At 43.8% G+C, this 21,521-nt stretch overlaps 1 protein-coding gene and 1 long non-coding RNA gene across 2 annotated transcripts in view; one reads left to right on the forward strand and one right to left on the reverse strand.

Annotated features, from left to right (window-relative positions):
- LOC311524979 overlaps positions 1 to 20,930 on the forward strand; it is a 28,748-nt gene extending 7,818 nt beyond the window's left edge. The window contains exons 2-3 of the long non-coding RNA XR_014712652.1: positions 11,867 to 11,949; positions 18,973 to 20,930. This is a non-coding gene — a long non-coding RNA (uncharacterized lncRNA). The remainder of the gene's footprint in view (positions 1 to 11,866; positions 11,950 to 18,972) is intronic.
- The window catches only part of WNT8A (Wnt family member 8A), a 36,626-nt gene continuing 20,568 nt past the window's right edge, over positions 5,464 to 21,521 (reverse strand). The window contains exons 2-6 of the mRNA XM_084636655.1: positions 9,066 to 9,099; positions 8,710 to 8,848; positions 7,657 to 7,782; positions 7,152 to 7,294; positions 5,464 to 6,097 (exon numbers count right to left, since the gene is read on the reverse strand). Coding sequence (XP_084492781.1) covers positions 5,537 to 6,097; positions 7,152 to 7,294; positions 7,657 to 7,782; positions 8,710 to 8,848; positions 9,066 to 9,080 — 984 coding nt within the window. The 5' untranslated portion in view covers positions 9,081 to 9,099 and the 3' untranslated portion in view covers positions 5,464 to 5,536. The remainder of the gene's footprint in view (positions 6,098 to 7,151; positions 7,295 to 7,656; positions 7,783 to 8,709; positions 8,849 to 9,065; positions 9,100 to 21,521) is intronic.

Consider the following 21,521-nt stretch of genomic DNA (forward strand, 5'->3'; position numbering starts at 1 on the left):
AACATAAGAACAGCCATACTGGGTCAGACCAAAGGTCCATCCAGCCCAGTATCCTGTCTTCCAGCAGTGGCCAATGCCAGATGCTTCAGAGGGAATGAACAGGGCAATTATCAGGTGATCCATCCTCTGTTGTCCAGTCCTAGCTTCTGGCTTCATATGCATTCAGAGAGAATGGTGTTCCTGTGCAAATGAGCAGTCATCCTCCAAGTTTTTTTGCAAACTTCACACTAGCTGTTTCAGGACGCACCCTTCATGTCCCCCATGCACCTGTCATATGCAACAGGCCCAATCCCATTCTCTTTGCAGTCTGTAGCAAAGCCCCTATTGATTCGACCTGCCTGATATTGAGCTCACTTACAATGGTTTTATGCAGGTGTGACTCTGGTTCAGTGGACGTAGTTTTCATTTCCAGTGGGCCCAACTGTGATCACACACCAGTGTAAACAGAATTGAGCCCAATATGAACCACTGCACGGAGCTGAGAGGAGAGTTTTGACCTTAAACTAGCAGTGCCCAGAGACCCAGAAAGCTTCTTGGTTTAGCCTGTTCACTGTACAAAACAAACCAACATATGCACAGACATTTATCTCCTCTACTGTCAGCCAATGGCTTATGCCACCCTACTTTTGTCATCACCTGTTGTCTCTCCATGCAGACGGCAACTCTTGGGGCAGAGATCTTTTTATCATTATACCTGTGTACCTAGCACAAAGGGGCCTTCAGCCCTGATGGCGGACAGTCACAAAACAAATAATGATTTTTCAAAGTATTCTATAGTTCAGTGTGACTTAAATATAGTGGGCCAAATGTATCCCTGGTGCAACCTCACTGACTGGATGAATTTTACTGAGTTTATTTTTAAAACTTGCTGTTTATCACTAAATATGGAGTACAAAAAAAATGATTTTGCACACTAAAAGCCACTGACAGCACACTGAAGAGGAGTAAACCCACAACACTGTGTATATGTGCGTGCTGGCGATATATAATCACTACTTTAGGCCAATCAAAAGTCCAGTCATGAAGTCACTTATAAAATACATTACTTTTCCCATACCAAATGTATTCCACGTGAAAAAAATTCCTTGTAAAGATTATCAGATTCTGAATGCTTCATGTCCAGGGCTGCTCTAAGTTACTCGGGCTAGAACAACTCCCCTAAGAATCATCCCCTGGGTGAGGGTCAGTGAAACATATCATGCTCTAATTCTGCCTCCTCAAATTCTTCCCATCTCAGAAGAACATCCTTTTCCTGTGTCTTCTGGCCGCAACGAGCTCCTTAGGGGTGCGTGGGGGAAGCAGGCAGTGTAAAGCTGCCTATAAGGACTCCTTACACCATGGCAATACTCAGCTACCTCTTTAGGGCAGCTTTAAAGTCACTTTGTCACCTTTGCTCCAGGAACATAAAATGACCTTATGGGGCATTGAGAATCAGGTCTCTAGGTTTGAGTTGACTTCAGTAATAATGTCTTTTAAAAAAGGTGGTGACTTCATCGTCTGAGGTGGAAGGTTTCAGAACAGGAAGTTGCAGGCCTTATTGTAACCTTAAAAAGAAAAAAAGAGGGGGGGTTGGTTGTCCTATGTTATATGAAATTTTGCTGGATAAAATGTAGCGAACAGGGCAGCAGTTTAGGTAAAATTGCCTTTCAAAGAATTAAATCTGTCTGCTGGATCGGGTCTCGGGGCAACCTCAAGGACTATTAGAATGTGACAACTTGTATACATGACATTTGCAAATGTGAATATTGTTGAAAGTGAGTAACAGTGCCCTGGGGTGTAATGGCTCTCTGTCAGTGCGGTGATGGATTGAGATGATCTTAAATTTCTATTGTTTCTTACTGAATCTGGCAGGGATTGATTGAATACTGTATCTAAGCAACAAGATGGATGGAGAAAGAATACTGAAGGACTATAACACTGAGCTTTATTCAAGGTGTAGCTTTACTTAATGTGTTTATCATTTGTGTTCTAAGGTCTTTCCTAATGACTAAGAAACAGACATCAATTGTACCGCTTCAAATAATAATTAATTCCACCAGAGTTAAAGTATCTTTATGCCTTTGGTTGGAACATTATTCAGTGCATGAGTATTCAGTGCATGCTCATTCGTTATTTATATAGTAATACTGGTTTGCCTGGTTCTATACAAATAAGTAGGAAAACATGATGGGGCCATATTGTGTTCTCAGGTACAACCCCATTGAAATCGGTGGAACTGGACCAGTGCAAATGACTGAAATTTCAATTGCTCCCTGCCTCAAGCAGCTAACAGTCCACGGTCCTATTCCTGCAGACACAGATGAGTTTTACTTTTCGCCTGTGAGTAGGGTTGTCAACATTGTATTTCAAAAATAAAGGACTGTTTTCTTAGCACCCCCTGCCCATCCATCCTCCGAATATTACCATCATCACCTACAATAATAATTAATAAGCAGTACTCACCTACATTCGCCGGGGTATTTCTTGCTGCTTTTTGCAGCACTCAGCAACTCCCAATCTTGTTGTACAGAGATAAAAAAATAAGGGATGTCCCTTGCAATAAAGGACTGGGGGAAAAACTCCATCCGTGAGTAGCCCTGTTGAAGTCAATGGGACTATTTACAGGTGTGAAGATAAGCACTTTCATAAGAGTTTGCAGGATCAGGGCCCTAATTAGACCAATAACATGACTATAGATTCTGGAGGAACAAGGAGTGGGAACTTAGACTTAAATTAAGAGTTGCTCTAAGGAGAATAACATGCAAAAGGGCTCAGATCTTACAGACTGGGATTTTCAAAGGTGCCTAAGGGAGCAAGTTGCCAAAGTCTATAGGAATTTACAAACCCAGAAGAGCCTAGCTCCCTTAGATGCTTTTGAAAATCCTAGCCCTGGTGAATAGCTGTCTTGTGGTCTGCATAAAACAATCCTCTCACATACACACCCTCAAATCCTCCCTCCTCTCCCTAGCAAAAACAAAGCCCTTTTGTGAGATTTCTGATAGAAAACCTTCTCTAAGCTTCTGTTAAAACGTTTGGTCTTAGGGCAAGTCTACACTACCGCGATGCACAGCTGTGGTGTGTCTGGCGAAGAAACACTACGTCGAAAGGAGAGTGTTCTCCCATTGGCATAATTATTCCACCTCAGCGAGAGGGAGAAGCTATGTGAGCTGGAGACTCTCCTGCCAACATAGCACAGTGTGGACAGCATTTAGGTCGATGTAACTTGTGTCTCTCGGGGGTGGCTTTTTTCACACCCCTGAGCGCCGTAAGGTACATCGACTTAAGCGGTAGTGTAGACAAGCCTTCAGTCTCACAGTTGGGTGCATATGGCGCACTTCTTTCTCTAGGCGCTTCCTGGGCTCATCTCTTTTTTGGGGACCCCAGTGTTTATTGTGTCAGTCTGCTTCCACAGAAGCCCTCAAAGGGATAGCTCCATCAGACAGCTCTGGCCCTTTGTTAAAAAACCTTATCACAGTTCAGTGATTTAAAAAAAAAAACAGACCTGATCTTTAAAGATCAATATCTCTGTATTTATTTTAATGTCCCTCCCCCAGGAGCATGGGGTTATTGCTGGGGACTGGTTGATCACTTGATTAATGTAGGTTTCAGAGTAGCAGCCGTGTTAGTCTGTATTCGCAAAAAGAAAAGGAGTACTTGTGGCACCTTAGAGACTAACCAATTTATTTGAGCATGAGCTTTCGTGAGCTGCGGCTCACTTCCTCTAAGGTGCCACAAGTACTCCTTTTCTTTTTGATTAATGTATTTATTAACTTAGCTATTTTAATTTTATATCAAGGGAATCAGCCAATTTGAAAACAGGTAAATAAATACTTACAAAATATTTTGCTTCCTGATTAAACCTCATATGTCAACCTCAGACTTGAGCAAAACTAGTAGCAAATTAAACCCTAGAAAACGTGGCTCAGGCTTCTCTAGCATAAGCCTGTTGACTCAGTGGAAGGATGAATCAGTCCATTAAGTTGAGCAATGGCGAAATTATAAGGGCAGTGTCACAAATGAGGAGAGCAGAATCCACACTTAAGAAATAAGCGGCAGTAGCAAGTGTCTCCTCCTGTTCTCCCAGGCATGCATGGCATCAGGTTGTTTATAAGCAGCATCAGCAGGGAACCTTAGCAGACACATTCACAACTGTCCCCAAGTTTTCTCTCATGCCTTCTAGTTCAAAGGGCTCATCTTGTTCCTTAGAATAAAGAATTTTGCAACAAGTGCTGATACTTACCACATCAAAGTACAATGGAGTTTGCATTGTTTGTAGAACGTTAGGCCATAGACAAATTAAAGAGACATGTGGAGTTTCAAAATTTACTTTAGCAAGCCAGTGCTTGCATGCTTAGTACTCAGGGAGGGTTAGATACTACAGTGATAGGTACTACAAAATCCTCTGTAGAGATTTAGAGCCTAAGCTAAAGCAAACTGAAGTAAGTGTAAAAGTCTCCCATTGACTTCACTAGGCTTTGGATTAGCAATTAAAACTTGTTGGCTCTTTTATAAATATATTCATACTGTACTTTTATGAGTCCAGGAGGAAAAAGTCATTGATTTAATTCAAATGTTTATTGCAAAATATAGTCCAACATCATAACCTTTTGGATACCATCAGAATATATACAGCAAACAAATTGAGTTGAAGCAATAATACACCTTGCTTAATAATCAATATGCAGAGAAGATGCCAAATTCTTCTTTACTGATTTTTTTTTCAATTGGTGCGCTATAAATTGTGTTATTTCATCCGATACAGATACATAAAACTGTCTGGGTTTTTTTTCTATATATATAGATAGCATGAAATCTGTACATATTGTCCGTAAAGCTAGGAAAGCACTTGAGGTGAAAAACGTTGTAGTTGTCCCAATATAAACCATGATGTTGTGAAGACCCTTTTTACATCAGAAAGTGCATAAGTATTACATTAAAAATATTTACAAGCAACACGTGCATCAACCACCACTGGTTCATATTCTGCTTTTAGGCTTGTGCGGCATCACTGAAGTCAACAGGGAAACACCTAGGTACTTGAGACCAGATTTCAGCCTGGAATAGCAGATTCTGATCTCTGTTACACTGATGCCTGGAGTTAGTCCTTCAGTGGATTTACTCCAGATTGACAGTGGTGTAAATGACATCTGAATCAGGCCCACAGACTATCATCTGACATCACCAAAAAATGAAACTACTTCTTCACCCAGATACACAGACACAGTGACTATGAGGAAGAAGCGAGTTAAAAGGAAATATAAACACCAGGAAAGTAGGCAGGAAGGCCCTAGGTCCACCAGGGCCCATGGCCTACTCTGTGTAATCACACAACATGGGTTGTGGGGAGTACACCCACCTGACCCTGCCTGGACAATCACCACTTAATGCTTCAAGAAGAAGATTAGCCCCCCCCCTCCCCCGCCCCGCACCATATCCCTTAGGATCCTAGGGAAATTTCTTCCCAATCTCAAATTTGGTGATAGGATGGCAACCGCGGGTAATTGGAAAGGCAGCTCTTTGTCATGAGTCCACTTCTTAACAGCAGCGAGTTGCCGATTTATCTCTTGTGCCCCCGGTTCCGGCGCCTGGGGGTGCTGGGGGAAGAGCCGTCTCTTCTGGAGCAGTAGTGCTTGGTAACCACCTGCTTGCACTGCTGGCATCTCACCACGCAGCACCAGTGGAACTTGCAGTTGCAGCTGGTGACAATTTCAGTCCTCTTCTCTTCCACTTTCAGGCCGCACTCCGTGCAGAGCCTCCTGCAGCTCCTCCTCTCCCACTGAGACAAGTTCTTGCCACTCTGCAGGCATTCCCGCCCCTCAGTGCCATGGAGGCCCAGGCTGGCATTCCTGACGCAGTAATCGGGAGAGTCTTCCAGGAAGACAAGTTCCGTGGCTAGCACCATGCTGAAGGTCTCTGCGGTGGCCCCACGGCTGTCGGCACTATTCCCAGCTCTCATCCTCTTCTTGTCCATCTCCAGCTTCTGGGCCTGGTCATATTTGATCTTCAGATAATTCCCAATTTCTCGAAACTCAGCAAGCTGGAGCCAGCAGGTCTGGATGCTGCAGCTGCCCGATACCCCGTGACACTTACATGTCCTCTTCATTGTTGCTTTCACAGACTGGGATGAAAAGGCACAGCAGTTAGAAGCAGCAGAAAACCACAGCACAAACAGGGTCTGTTGCAATAAAACTTCAGATAGTGCCATAAGGGGTTGCTCATTTCTCAGTCATCAGTTCTAATCCAGCTCACACTGTTTGGGGCTGAAAGTCATTACTGTGTACTGGCCCGTGTGAAATGAACTGGTGCTCTCAGTTCAGTTCCTGATGGACATATGTTCCATCGCTAACTGGGAGCTGGCAGAGATGGGCATGAGCTACTTTACCCCCACAAGTGGAGTCTCTTCAGGCTGCTTGTGAAGCACATTGGCAAGGTAATGCTATTGCCTGGGCTGTCCCAGGACTGTGGATAACTTCCATGTGCGGAGCTGTTAAACCAGCACCGTTCACGCAGACGATACGCAATAATCTTAGATACAGAATGACAGTACTAAGTATTCATGCAGCACCTTTAATCCAAGCACTTCACCAATATCATCTACGAATCCCTCTCTATGATAATTATAGGGGGCCAATACTGTAGTATCTATGTCAGATTGTTAGGCTTTGATATATCCTGTGAAATAGGTATGCTAAATGTTGCCATCCTCAACTTTAGAATCTAAATTGCCTGGCTCCTGCTACCCTGCTCTAACCAACAGACAACATTTCCTCCCCTAAAGAAGGCCCTGAGCTGCACATTACAGGAGATGAAAATAAGGTTTGCTCTATTTTACTGTCTGATCAAGTGGTTACCAGCTACAGGACTGCAAAGGCTAGGTTTTGCAATTCTTGAGAAATGGTGCATGTTACTATACTGGCTGTTTGCTTTGCTTTGAACCAAAGTGCAAGTGAAGCCTACTGCAATCATTTTCTGATGTCCAGGTTTTGGGGCCTGATTCCAAAAGCCTTACTCCATATGCACGTGCAGTATTACTTATTCATGCAAGCAGTCTTACTGAAGTCAATGGGACAACTCAGGGTTGGAGAATGGGACCTTAAAGCTTTGTAGATGTGCTGATTATGAAGATATTTTGGATACAGACAACCCCTTTTTTTTTCTTTTTTTTTACTTACAAGTCTCCCTGCTTCATTGTTATGCAGATTCATTAAAGCTCTGGCATCTTGTCCTGTCTCCAAAGCATCCACAAATAGTTTGGAAATTCTCTCGCCAAATTCCACATTATCACTGCAGCCTCCCCAGACCCATCCTCGGCCACCTAGGAAAGGACGCATCGTTCACAAATAATAACTATGTGCAGAAGCTCAGGGTGTAGGTGGATTTCAGTACAATGTGTAAACCCAGAGCTCTAGGAAACATGTTGGAGGAGCCAATCCTGCATTGGCAGGTAGTTAGCTGGATGAGAAGAACCACAAAATCATTTCAATGTGTAATTCTTATGAATGTTAAATGCAGGAACAGTCCTTTGAGCCAATTGCTCACTCTGTTACAAGGAAGTCAATGGGGCTGCACAGTTGAAACAGAGTTGAATGTAGCCCTACATGTTTTCAAGTCTGAAAATTGTGATGCCATCAACCCAAAAGCAGACCAGTGTACTAGACCAGTAAAATCACAGCTCACCTACACGGCCATTCCTGGAATCGTCACAGCCACAGTTGTCGAAGTCCCCCATGCTGCAGTTTCTGGTGAGCGTGTACATTACTCCAGCCGAGCTGATGGCATGAACAAAAGAGGTTTCTCTGGTAGCTGGAAAGAGACGAAAAAAGACGCTGTCACCCTCAAGAACAGAAACCCTCAGTCCCATTTTACTGGTAAGAAGGCCCCCTCGTGGAGCTTCCAACAGAGCAATCGCTGAGTGTGTGTGTATGGGCTGGGGTGGGGTGGGGGGAAGTCTTTGCATAAGGCAATTAGGACAAAAGATAGAGGAATTAAACCCTCCATTGAACATGGCAAAGTGCTTGTGAATTCTGTCTTCTGCCAGCTTTGTTTCAGTTTCAACAACAGTTACTGGCATGACAAGGTGTCACCTTGTGTGTATCTATGTATGGAAAAGAGTTTCATGGGGACAATGAGATTTAATATAGGCCTGATCCTAACCCCACCAAGATCAATTATCACTGACTTCTCTTGATACCCAATCAGGGTTACTCTCTAGCAGCTTTCTGTCCCTGTCATTTTCTGTTTTGGTGGCAGGCTCCAGCCTGGTCTTCTCTACACAGTAAAGTTGCATCAGTTTAACTTAAATCAGTTTTTAAACTCATGCAAACTCCTCTCTGGACACACTTTTTAATTTCACTTTAAGAGGTTTCATTTCAGCTTAAGCCTGCTCCCACCATATAAGCTAAACTGCAAGAAGCCACTCTTAAGCCGAAGTAAGAGTGAGTGTGTGTGTTCATTGGTTGAACTAATTTGGGTTTAAAGTCGCCCCTGAGGTTAAACTGGAGCAATTTTCTCATGTAGACAAGCAAGCCCTTAGTGTGAGGCTGTGTCTGCAGTCTACCTGTCTGTCTCCCTCCTGCCCCGCTCCAAAATTTGCTGTCATTCTAATATATGTATCTATATAGTCTAGACCCTACCTAAATATAAACTGGCTGTATCCGGTACACAGAGATGGCAGGAGGGAAAGAAGGAGTTCTAGGTAAATCCATGCTCTGCCTCTAAATGCACACTTACCACTCCGCAGTCTGTTATGAGTCGAGAGCTGCAGGGCACTTTCTGGGCAGTTCCAGCGCTCCCAGGTGAACTGATGTTTACATTCTTCAATCCCGCTGTGGGCCCCCACGGCCACGCTGGTGGAGTAGGTCAGATACGCCTTGCATAGAAAAAGAATGGGTCTTAAACTCCCAAACCTTTCAAAAGGCCACTTGAAAGCAAATTCAAATGGGTTTCAACTGTTTCCCCTCATTACACAGAGGGAGCTGGTGCCCATATGCAGATCAGTAAATGTGGTTCCTTAGAAAGGCAACATTTGGTTTGCTAACAGGAAAAAAATCTATAATTAAATTCATAATAATCCATGTATAAATTACCTTTGGTCCTGTCATCAGAAAGTTGTTCACAGACCTGTAACAAATAAAACAGGATAAGTGAGGTAAATACAGACTCAGAAGCATCACCAAAAAGTCCTCGTTCAGCTGGGCTGAGACCCTACCATGCTGACGTCTGGAAAGTGGCACAATAGATCCCAATGCTGGTGAAGATGATAAAGGTGTGGCTCTTCATGGTTGTCAGATAGGGTGAAGTTTTATTCCACTAGCTGATCTAAAGCTCTCCACACCGGAGATGGTTGAATGAGCAGCGCAGCTCTGCTTCTCTCCACATCCAAAGGGGGGGATACTCAGGACAAGGAAAGTTACAAGAATCCAAATCTCAGATATTTATAAGGTGAAGTTCTGAAAGGCCAATACCCCCTATTCATTTGCTACCCAATGACCCTATGTGGTAAAGGAGCCTCTGATCCAATGGGTGACAAGATAGCAAAGGAAACGCCTAAAGCTGCACTTCAAAAGACAAGGAGCAGTTGTCACCCAGAGCCTGTGATGATTCTCAAGGAGAGTAAACTTCCCTAACAATGGGCAACCTTTAATTCTATTAAGCACACCGACATTCATTTCTCGCTGTCTCTCTCTAGCTAAGGTCCACTTGCCTTCTTCATGATACTTTGCCTCTGCACAGAGGCTCACTTCCCTGTCTCCTCTCAAATAACAAACTGCCATATTTCTACAGTTCCCCCACTATCTTAGTGCTCCTTGTTATGAGAATTTCCTGAAGTATTCAGTGACAGTTTTATAAAGATCTGTTGGGGCCGGATCTCCAGGATTTGAAGGGATTTATTTATAGGCAGACTCCCCCTACCCCCCACACACTTTCATCGATTAAAGAGTTTGTGTTCCAAAGGGCAACCAGATGCTGCAAAAATGGCATTTCATCCCTCCAGGATGTTTGGAAATCTTACTAATTTACATTGCTGTAGCCTGACAGCCCTGTGCAAAAAGTCTGCAAGAGGTTTGCTCCTTGCCTATATCCCCATATGCGAGACACTTTTCTTTTTAATAGTGAGGACAGTTTTCAGGGGGAAGCAAGTTCTGCACAGTAAAGTTCACCACAGCAAAAGCATGATCACGTACCGGCTTCAGATGTGTGAGCCTCACAGGTATCCATCAGCACATGTGAGTTTCTTCTCACATACATGGGTGTAAGTGGGGAGTAATTCACTGACGTTAAAGGAGTTACACCAGTATACAACCAATATTTGGGGGAGGAGAATCAGTCCCAAGGATCCGGTCCTGGATATAGGTATGGGCAGTATTATTAAGGGCATCAAAAACCAATAGTGCCAAGGCTGGAGTGATGTCTATTGATGACAGCAGGCCTTTGTTAATAGGTACTCTGGCGTTCTATTCCTGGGTCTGTCACTGAATTACTGTGTATCTATGGGCAAGTGATTTAGCCTCTCACTCTTCCTTAGTGTTCCCCATGTATAAAATGGAGATTATGATGATTAGCTACCTCTCAGACATTTGTTGGGTTAATAACTAAATATGTGCCAAGTGCTTGGTGGTCTTCAAAAGAAAGGCACCATAGAATTGCAATGGATTAGTTAGGCTGCCTTATATCTATGAAACGCTTAGCAAAAATATACCCAATTCCATCTCACTGTGTCTGTAAGTGTCACGCACCCACAAATACACATATGGGTCAGCTCTCGGCTCCTTTGGAAAGCAGAAGGAAAAGCTCATTTCTACAAAGCTTGGTACCAGCTTTATTAGCAAGCAACAGAAGAAACTTATCACCCTAGATCATGTGTAAGGGAGACCTGGAGCCAGTGTAGCAAAGCTGCAAACAGCAATTTTGCAATTTGAGGATTAAAACTGTAGGTTGGTGAGAACGTAATGAATGCAAAATAAAAATACCTCTTCATGAGCACAGAGCGTTCACAGCCCTAGTGTACTCGTGTGGGGATGACAAAACTGGGCCTGAGTCAGCATCTTAAATATTAACATTCTGAAATGACATCTTCCTTGTACAAAGCTACAAAAGGACAATGTATTAAGACTAAAGTGTTGCCAGTGTATTTAGAGAAGCTCAGTCATTTAAACCCAGGTATAATAGCTTGGATTATATGATGCATTTTTATATACAGCTGCCTTTTCTTGGTTTTAGTGCAGCTATCTATGCAGGCATGTTAGTGTTTATTATCTGATAGAGATTGTGCAACTCAAAGATTTTGGAGCATCAGTTAACTCAGTTCATACTTGATCCTCCTAACCATGTGATAGAAAAATAGCTTTTAGGGGTGTGGCACTCTTCAGGGGGAGATTGTGTTGTTTGCAGGGTCTTTGTCAGGTTAAAAATCCTGCATTCAAACCACACATTTCCTTGCCTGCCTGGGATATTAATAATACTGTCTACTCTTTAAAACACATGGATCTTAATTCCCTGTAACTTTTTATCAGCTATGCTGGTTGCTGACAAACAAGAGAACATGTTCTTACAAGCCTGCCAGCGCCAATTAATTGTTCTCCATTTACAGCAGCATAGCTGAAAGCAGAACCTGCCCCAGTGTGTGATCACAAGCCGTTCAGGGCAAGAATAAGACTATGAAGCCACAAATGGGTAGAACTGAAATATTCACATTTTTTGTAGAACTCTCCCCCCACCCTACCTCCATTGTAAAAGTGAACAGAGTTTGATTCACATGACAGGCATATTAAGTAAAGCGAGATTTCCCCAGATATTTATAGTAACAATAATACTTTGCACTTCTCAAGCTTTTCATCTATGGATCTTAAAGCAAAGGAGGGTAACTAGAATTATTTCCATTTTACAGGTGGGGAAACCAAGGCAGGGAGCAGTGGAATGACTTGCAGAAGGTCACACAATGAATCAGTGGCATCGCTCCACTGGACAGAGGTATTTTGAAACTAAGCTTAGTGCTCTAATCACTAAATCCCTAGGTCTCATGCATGGGTGAAGTTCACTAACACCTGTGTGAACACTGACCATTTTGCTTTGCAGGGACTGTTTCATGGATTTTGATCTGCCTGGTTTTAGCATCACCCAGAAATCTGCTTTGAGTTTTCGCTTCAGATAAACCTAAAATCTCAAAGCAAAAGTCGAATGAAGTATTATTGTAGCTGTCTTGGTACCAGGATATTAGAGAGACAAGGTGCTCCAATAAAAGGTACTACCTCACCCACTTTGTGTCTCAAAGCAAAACTCGGTTACTTTCCCCTTGTTATACATCAAAACCCATTTTCACTTGAAGAGGTTGGCTAAACCTTTTGACATGCCCAGTCTGAGCAGCGCATACAGCGACAAGCAACCGATTGGGTGCAGCCAAATGTTCAGTGTCTAATGTTGTTTGGGTGATTGTGGGTTGATAAACTGGCAAACGTCCGTCCATTATGTTGGGCAGCAGGACTCCGAGAACCAGTCTTGAGTCTCAGTTTCAAGTTTGCAATGAAACCAAGTAAGTTTCATATTGATTTCAGTTATCACTGGAAACAATTGATCCAGAGAACACTGGTTTGGTAGATATTGTCAAGTTTCAGCTGAATTCTGTTGACGTTACTGATAAAATGTTAAGATGGTGTTTCTGGTTTTTTTTTACTGTTTTGGTTTGTTAATCCACTCATGGTCTGGGCTTTTCACAGCCCTTGGCACAGGAGGTAATCAATGCAATGAAGTATATGGACACGTTCCTTCCAGCTGTGACATTCATTAAACATGCAGCCTGTACTTACTCCTGTGTGCCCTATCGACTTTAGTGTGTGCTTTGTCACCCAGATCTGCCTTCCTTCATGGGTGCATTTTGTAAACTTGCATTTCATTGCAATTTTTTGTCTTTCACCGGGAAACTAAAGGCCACATTTCAGAAATCTGATAGGCAGAATCCTGTGCAAACATGAAAGGGTTGTTTGTATGAGGTCCCCACGTTGAGATAGACACACTTGTATTGAGGACGCACTGATGTTTGGGTTGGGATCTGGGTTCAGAGCTGCTGAGTCACAGCTGGCAAGTAAACTCTGCATCTTGTACTGGATCAGCATCTTGAGCATTTGGGCTTTCACATGTGTGAGAGCAGAATTTGGAGCCCTATGGTTAAGTAAAGAAAAAGGAGAATTGGAGCCATTATGTGGCATGGTGTAACTGTCAGATTAACCCAATTTTGTTTCTTTGAGTAATAATTTTACAAACTCTATATTAAGTGTGGAAAAATGCATGGAGGGAGTGGAAGGGGAGTGCAGCGGGATGGGGGAGAGGAGGAGAAGGTGGCGGAGGTCTTTGAAGAGATGGGCCTGAACCAAAATCAAGACCCAAACACGCCTGCAATCAGAGGTATTCAAAATCTGAATCCCAATGAAGGTTGCAGATAGCTCCTCTCTTTACAATGGGCTGTAGAAAACAGCCTTGTTCTGGATTCTAGTGTGTAGGAAATCTGGATCCATCTACATATGCTGTGACTTGAACCTATCTCTAAGTGAGGATAATTCTTAGCAGGGAGATAACCGTAACTTCAGGCTCAGCTGAAAGGGCTGTATGGACTGGAACAATAGTGTTTTTCTCTGAAATATTAAAGAAGATGTTTCTGTTCATATTAGGATTTTTAACTCATGTTTCCAAAAGCCTACTTGTTGGTCCTGAATTATGCTGACCATGTACTTTAACTGGAGGCTGATGGCACAGTAATTTCTGGGGTGGGGTGAACTGGACGTGTTTTAGTCAGATAGTGGACAGTGTGGAGAATTCACCCAGCACTAGAGACTGGGAGAAGGCTAATGCTCTGTTAATATTTATATTGCAGTAGCACGTGGAGGTCCCAGCCAAGACAAGAGTCCCTTTATGATAATTGCTTAACGACGCACAGTCCCTGCCCTGAAGAGTTTACAAACTGAATAGACAAGACAAACTATAGGCTGGGAGAAAGTCACACAGCTGGGGGTAGAATCCAGGTCTCTAGACCCAGATCACTGGAGCCATTAGCCCCTGAGGAACACCCATGAAACATGTGGCAGAAGCAATGCAAGCCCTGGAACCACCACCATGGCCTCAGAGCAATCTGGCTGGCTGTGTCTCCAGGCCGACTAGAAAATCCAATATCTTTGTTTCAGCACTGGTGCAACCTACAAGCACTTGTGTGGTCAGGCCTCTAGCATTTCCAGCGATGTATCCAAAAAAACAACCCAGCCCATGCACCTGGGTGGTAGGAAAGCTCGATAAGAACAGCATTGGCTGTGTTGTTCTTAGTAAGTGACACATTCAGACCCCCAGCGTCAAATCCTGCCTTGCTGGCTCTGTTACAATAAAAATCCACCTGGGTGATTAGAAAGATTCCCTCCCTTCCTGGAAGGCTTCATTTTATTGTGTTCACCTGCTTTGTTCTCCACGGGAAGCCAGCATGAGTCCCTACGTGCAATGCCATATACTTGTTTGTACACAGAAACTCTCCCAAGCAGGGTGCATGGATGGCTCTTTCCCTGCCACATTTTTTGTTGTTTTAAAACAGTCCCTTGCTGAGAGCCCTGGCCCGGATGAAATCCTCCCGCACATGCAGTTTCACACAGGAGCATTTTTCTACTCTTCCCAACTAAAGGTCCCAAATCTCCCATTGCCTTGGCTTCCCATAAATTGCCACATTCCCCAGGCAGGTGAGCAGGCTGTGGGGCTTGAAGTCAGTGGGAGTTTTGCCTGGATAAGGAATATGGGTGAATTAACTAAAGCTGAACTGGGACATTCACATCAGAACTGAAATGTGCACTTTTAGGCTGCAGTGTTGAAACCTACCCGGACCAAGGCTCCTAACTCCATACTTAGGCACCTACCTGGAAATGGCCTGAAGTTCTGAGGTCAGTGGGAGCTACAGGTGCTCAGCACCTCTGAAAATCAGGCCACAATAGGCAGCTGGGTTTCACTGTTTGGCATGAATTCTTTTGGTTCCAGTTAGTGAGCCAGATCATTCCCTTCCAGAGCCACAAACCCGTTGGAGGCATGAGGGATCCTTCCAGACGTCCATGCAGCTCACCATGCTGACAGCCTGAGGCACTGTCTCCTGAGTGGGAAGAGAGTGCACTTTCCTAACTGTGAGCCTGAGGAATCCCAGCCCCAATACCATGGCCCCCTGCAGGGCATATGCTTAGAGCGTTAGCCCCTTCTCATGAGACCCTAAGACTCCTTCTACCCCAGGCAGCATAGCTGGGAGAGCAGAAGCTGTGGCTGGAAGTTAATGCTGCAGAGAACAGTGTTAATGTCCAAGGAAAAATCCAAGTGAATATCCATGATTTCCGTAGGGAGCATGCTGCTCTCTGGCTCCACCCCTTCTGCAGCTGGCCCCGCCTCACTGACACTGTGATTAGAATACATTTGAGTCCCTTGGTACCAGGAGGTGGAAACCAGCCTTTGGCCCAATGGCCCAGCTCCTCAGGTATTTAGGCAGGGAGCTAGGCACCCAGATACCTTTGAGGATCTGTTCTTATGATGCTTCTTATGTAGGACTGCCAACTCATACTGAAGCTATTCCAGGAGATTATTTTCCCCAACATGATGTAATGTCATTTCTTAAAATAGCCTATTAAAATCTCCTGGATTGCTTTCAGTGGTCATCGGGAGAGCAATGCCAATTCGGGGAGATTCCAAGCCAATCCTCGAGGGTTGCCAACCCTATTCTTATGTGTTAATCAGGAGTGATACTTCATTGCTTTTGCAGGTCATCTGCAGGTCCCCAGAAGGCACAGAGGTTCCCAGCCCCCATGACAGCCTCTCCATAATTGCTACTCCTTGTCTTACATCCAAGTGCTGCAATCAGGATCAAGTCCCATTGCGCTGAGCCTTGTACAAATACACGTCTCTGCCCTGTGGCAGGTAGTGCTTTTAATCCAGAGGTCGCCAAGCACTTTGCTGAGCTTTAATGACTGGCCCAAGGTCACACAGCCTAGCTGCTGAGGTGATGGGCTCTCTACAACTACCCAAGACTGATGGCAACTCATTGGTGGAGCCAGAAGTAAAGCCCAGTTTCCCAGCCTTCCAGCCCCAGTCTCAGGTTGCTGGACCTCTGGGAACTGGTTTCTAGTCAGAGTCAAAGGCAGGGGGAAACAATTCACAATGAACTGTACGTTTTCTCTCAAAGATTTTTTTTTTAAGTGCCACCTCTTTAGCCCTCCAGTACAGTGAAATGCTGAGATTAGCTGGGCCATGACATGGGCCAGGCCCTGTTTGTTCTGGCTATCTCTCAGGCTGGTACATGTTTCTAAAACTCATTCTATGGAAATGCTAGCTGGAGGAATTTGCAGCCTGTGATAAGATACAGCTAGTGTGAGAATTCAGTTACGTTAAACATTGATCATACCAGACCCTCTGATGGGCATTATCGACAGCCCCTAGACAGAGAGGCAGCCGCACAGGAGCCTAGCCAGCACCTTGTTAATGGCAGGACCAAGGCTATGTGAACACGGGACCAGACAGAGGACGCCCCCCGGCCCCATACATGACACTTCTTAAAACTGAAGTTCTCCTCTGGTGATGTTCCTGCCCCACCCCCTCTTCCAAGCTTCTGCTTCCCTCCCTCCTTGTCCCCTGCCCCTTCCCCAGAGGAACAGACCATGTTCTCCTCAGCCAGGGAGCAATAAGCAGATTAGCTTGCAGCCTCAAATGCCTTGATAAAGTTCTAGTGTGTTGTTCTGAAGCACGGAGGCACCAGCATCCTGTCTGAAGTGGGAGGGAATAATTACACTCTCCCTCCCAAAATTCCCCTGGTAGTGTCAATGGAATGAGTAATTCCTCAGTCCCTGGCTAGAATGCTTGTGAAGTTGTAGCTGTTGGCTGTTTAAAGGCGTCTTGCTCCCCACCCCAGAGGTGGTTGGGTTTTAGTGACAGTAACTGTATTGCAGAGTTCATGGTAGCCTAGAGGCAAACTGGCCAGTGGAGAGAGAAGCAGAGATGGGTCAGGAGACATAGGAGGAGGTTTTCAAAGGCACAAAGGACAGTTAGGGATTCAACTCCCGGTGAAAGAATGTGCATCATAAAACTAACCACAATACCACAATTCTCCAAGGACTGGGCATTGCACACACACTAAGAAAAAGAACTTGTGTAACAATGGCACTTGGTGACACCTGCCCTAACAATAATCACAAAGCTTCCTCCTCCTTACCTCCCCATGCCCTTTGTTCAGTTGCAGATGTTTGATGCTGTTTCCATTCCTAACCGGAACAATGAAGTGTGATTGCTTTAATATATATTTAAACAGTTTGTGGATCAACCTGATGCAGTATCTCTTTAATACACTGAGGACTGTGAGATCTGTGAGATCTGAGAACATAAGAATGACCCAATACTGGGTCAGACCAAAAGTCCATCTAGCCCAGTATCCTGTCTTCCAACAGTAGCCAATGCCCCAGAGGGAATGAACAGAATAGTGATCCATCCCCTCTTGCCCATTCCCAGCTTCTGGCAAACAGAGGCTAGGGACACCATCCCTGCCCACCCTGGCTAATAGCCATTGATGGACCTATCCTCCATTAATTTATCTAAGTCTTTTTTGAACCCCGTGATAGTCCTGGCCTTCACAACATCCTCTGGCTACGAGTTCCACAGGTTGTCTGTGTGTTGTGTGAAGAAATACTGCCTTTTGTTTGTTTTAAACCTGCTGCCTATTAATTTCGTTTGGTGCCCCTGGTTCTTGTGTTATGAGAAGGAGTAAATAACACTTCCTTATTTACTTTCTCCACCCCAGTCATGATTTTATAGACCTCAATCGGATTTATATAGAGGCATTATGATATTTTTTGTCTTATTATCCATCCCTTTCTTAATGATTCCCAACATTTTGTTCGCTTTTTTGACTGCCGCTGCACATTGAGTGGATGTTTTCAGAGAACTATCCACAATGACTCCAAGATCTCTTTCTTCAGTGGTAACAGCTAGTTTAGACCCCATGATTTTATATGTATAGTTGGGATTATGTTTTCCAGTGTATGTTACTTTGCGTTTATCAACATTGAATTTCATCTGCCATTTTGTTGCCCAGTCACCTAGTTTTGTGAGATCCTTTTGTAGCTCTTCGAAGTCAGGTAATATGGCCACTCGTGACCAATTCTCTGTATCTGGTGTTTTAGCTTTAAAAATGGTAAGAAAACTGTGGTTAGATGATGCATGTCAGCTCACGTCTTGTCAGCACCCTCTTTGAACGGGAAATTCCTGGGATTTCCTGCATGCTGGATTTCTTGCAAGGGGGGACTTCTAAAGTAAATTTCCTATGTTAACAACTCCTGATCCTGAGGTTACAAGTGTTAACCTTAACTTCTAGAGACCAAAATGCAACAGTTTTGGAGGGGACACTTCTGCGTGAAGCTGCAAGAGCTACTTGTTCCCCTTGATAGTTCTGTGAAATCACAACTTTTTATATGGTGGGTGAGTCTCTCTAATATCTCTAGATGTCTGTATTTTATATGTCTCTCTAATATCCTGGGACCAACACGACTACACCAACACGGCATGCAACTTTTTATAAGAGCGTTCATTTTCAGAAAGGATAGAAATGTTGTGAATCCCCCAGAGATTTTATGAAAAGAGATGCTTTCCAGTTAGATTGTTTTGTTTTTCAATTATAAGGCTGGCTGTTGATCAGAGCGAATGGCAATGTTCTGCTCCCAAAGATGAACTGTATTGACTTCATATATTTGCCTACTCTGTTCCAGGAAAGAACTTGAGAATGTGCTTCCTTGGTAATATTTTTTTGGTAGCAAAGCACCATCTAGTGGAAGAATACAATATTCCAGGTACAGAGTTACTTTCCAGCAGTTGAAAATAGAGGGAGAAATAAAACAAGTTGTTTTATGGTCTAACCTGCCAAAATATCCTTCTGCTCTGGTTGCATAGTCTTTTCTGAAGTGTGCTATCTTGTTGGTTTCTCTGACTTTCCTCTCTCTATATTTTCAGGCTACCTAAATAGTGAAGCACATACAGTTGCTGTATGGTTGACGTGGCTGCATTCTTCGAAGGGAGAAGCACCTGCATTTTAGGATTTCTTTTAAAGATAAACTATGCTTGTCTGCATATAAACTCTGTGAGGCCAGCAGATGACAGATTCATGTGCTTGTTTAATATGAACTGTAATCAGTAAGGACCAGAGCTTGTTCACACTGGAGTTAACAAGAGTTTGGATATTAACTTCTTTGAGAGCAGGGTTCAGTGATGATAATACCTAGCTCTTATGTAGCACTCTCCATCAGGAGATCTCAAAACCCTTTACAAAGGCAGTATCATTATGCTAATTTTATATATGGGAAAACTGACGTGCTTAAGGTCACCGAACAGGCTAAGTTGGGGACAGAAGCCAGGACTCCTAGGCCAGTATGCTAGCTACTAGGTCACACTGCCCCTCACAGATAAGTGGATACAAACTACTTAGAAGTTGCTTACATTTCTGCCTTTTGTTTTTAAAGTGCCTTAACAATAGCTAATAATGGCCAAGGTATATCTGCCATAATGCATGGCTGTTCTGTAGCATAAAACCTTTCGAGGGTCCTACAGTGCTTTTTCCATTTATTAAAGCTGGAGTCAGGACCACTGAAGCCAATGGAAGTTTTGCCATTGACTTCAGCAGAAGGAGGATCAGGCCCTAAGCCTCTCATTCCCTTGAGGTTGGTGGTATTATATGTATCTGACAGATGGGTAAACTGAGGCACAAAGGATAAGGGCCTGATTTTCAGAGGCACTGAGCACCCACAATTCCAGCTGAAGTCAATGGGTGCTCCAAGTGTTTCGCACCTCTGAAAATCAGGTCCCAAGTCATTTGCCCTATGTCACACAGTGGGTCACTGGGAAAACCAGGAGTACTTGCTCTCTGTTCAGTGTTATAAATGCTAGACCCCCTTTCCCCTTCAATCAGTGGATGAACCTTTAGAGAGGAGGGCTGGGCCATGGTTAGGGCAGTAGTCTAGGACCTTTGAGTGCTCAGTTCAATTCCCTGCTCTGCCATGTGCTTCCTGTGTGACCTTGGGTTAATCCCTTAGCCTCTCTGTACCTCAGTACTCCATCTGGTCAATTAGGATAGTAGCACTGCCCTGTGGGAAGGCTGACGGCATGAGACGCTAATAAGGTGCCCAGGCATTATGATGATGGGGCCACTTAACTGTGTTAGCGAGATTTCAGTCTTCTGTGGGTACTAACAATTTATCATATACAAGCTGAATGTCTTTAAGGTAAAGACTATATAGAGGCCACAGAAACAGCATGGATGGCAGTGGGAATTCCAGGTGCACAGCAAGGATAGTGGGGGACATCCTGGCCCCATGGAAACCAATGGCAAAATTCCCATTGATTTCAATGGGGCCAGGGTTTTTCCTGCTGTATGTGGCTGAGAGTATCATTGGATTTGCAGACCTGCAGTAGTTGTTTTAATACTGTCCCTATTGTACTAAGAAAGAAATCATTCCTTTGAATTTAGTATAGTGCTCTCTTTTGTAAAAACTTGTCTCGTCAATACACATTAAGATTGATGTGTTAATTCTGAGCTCACTTGCACGCCGTAATCAGTCACTGGATTTACATTCATGTTACGGAGATCAGAATCTGGACTAGTATTTTAATATGGATGTAGGATCCATCTCATAGATATCAGTGCATTGTATAACATGCTATTAGAGGTTAAAACACACTTCTTTCCTCCAGGGCCTTGCTTTGCTGAGTGCTTTAAAATCTTAAGTTTACCAAATCAGGCACTGGAGGAAGTTACGGCTGTATTCCCCGCTCTATACAGGTGTAAAATAACATGACTAAAGCTTGGTCAGCACAGTATGGAGCTAATAATCACACTGTATTTCAAATTGGGGCCAATTCAGTCTCCAATTACCCATTGTGAACATTAGAGCAAACTCATGCTGGCAAATAAAGCTGAGCCTTGTGTTCTGACATTTCAAAGTAGTTAGGTATTTTTAAAGCACACTACAAAAAAAAAAGAAAAAAAGCTGTAAAAGTCAAATTGTGATCCAAGCACTAGGCATGGTGACTGGGCTGTTAAAAAAGAACCCTTGGGACAATAAAATGGTGTGGAATGTGCTTTGGAACGAAGCAATGGCGATTTTCAGTTGGGTGTCTTAAAATAAAGATCCATCTGCAGGCCAAAAAAAAAAAGCTCCCTTCTTGAGGCTTTGTTTAAAGCCAAGACATATGTGGTCCACACCCTTCTGCAAAAATGTCTGATGAATATCTTGGAGGCTAACACCATGGGAGTGAGGTTTGGGCATGCGTATGTTTACAAGGCAGCTCTCAGTGCACTCACAACAACGCCCTGCTCACCTACAGCCTGTGTACACTTTCCTCCAGGGAAATGGTCTGCTTTCCCATTTAAAGCCAGCTGCAGAATGAATCCATCCTTTCACTACACCACCAGGAAATAGGCTGGAGAAACTCACGAAGGCCAGGCACTGGGTGCAAACTGAACATCAGTTACCCTGGTGTAAATCTGGAGTAATGGTGGAAGTCAG

The sequence above is a fragment of the Lepidochelys olivacea genome (genome assembly GCF_965140295.1).
Source record: "Lepidochelys olivacea isolate rLepOli2 genome assembly, chromosome: 8".
Classification (NCBI taxonomy): domain Eukaryota; kingdom Metazoa; phylum Chordata; order Testudines; family Cheloniidae; genus Lepidochelys; species Lepidochelys olivacea.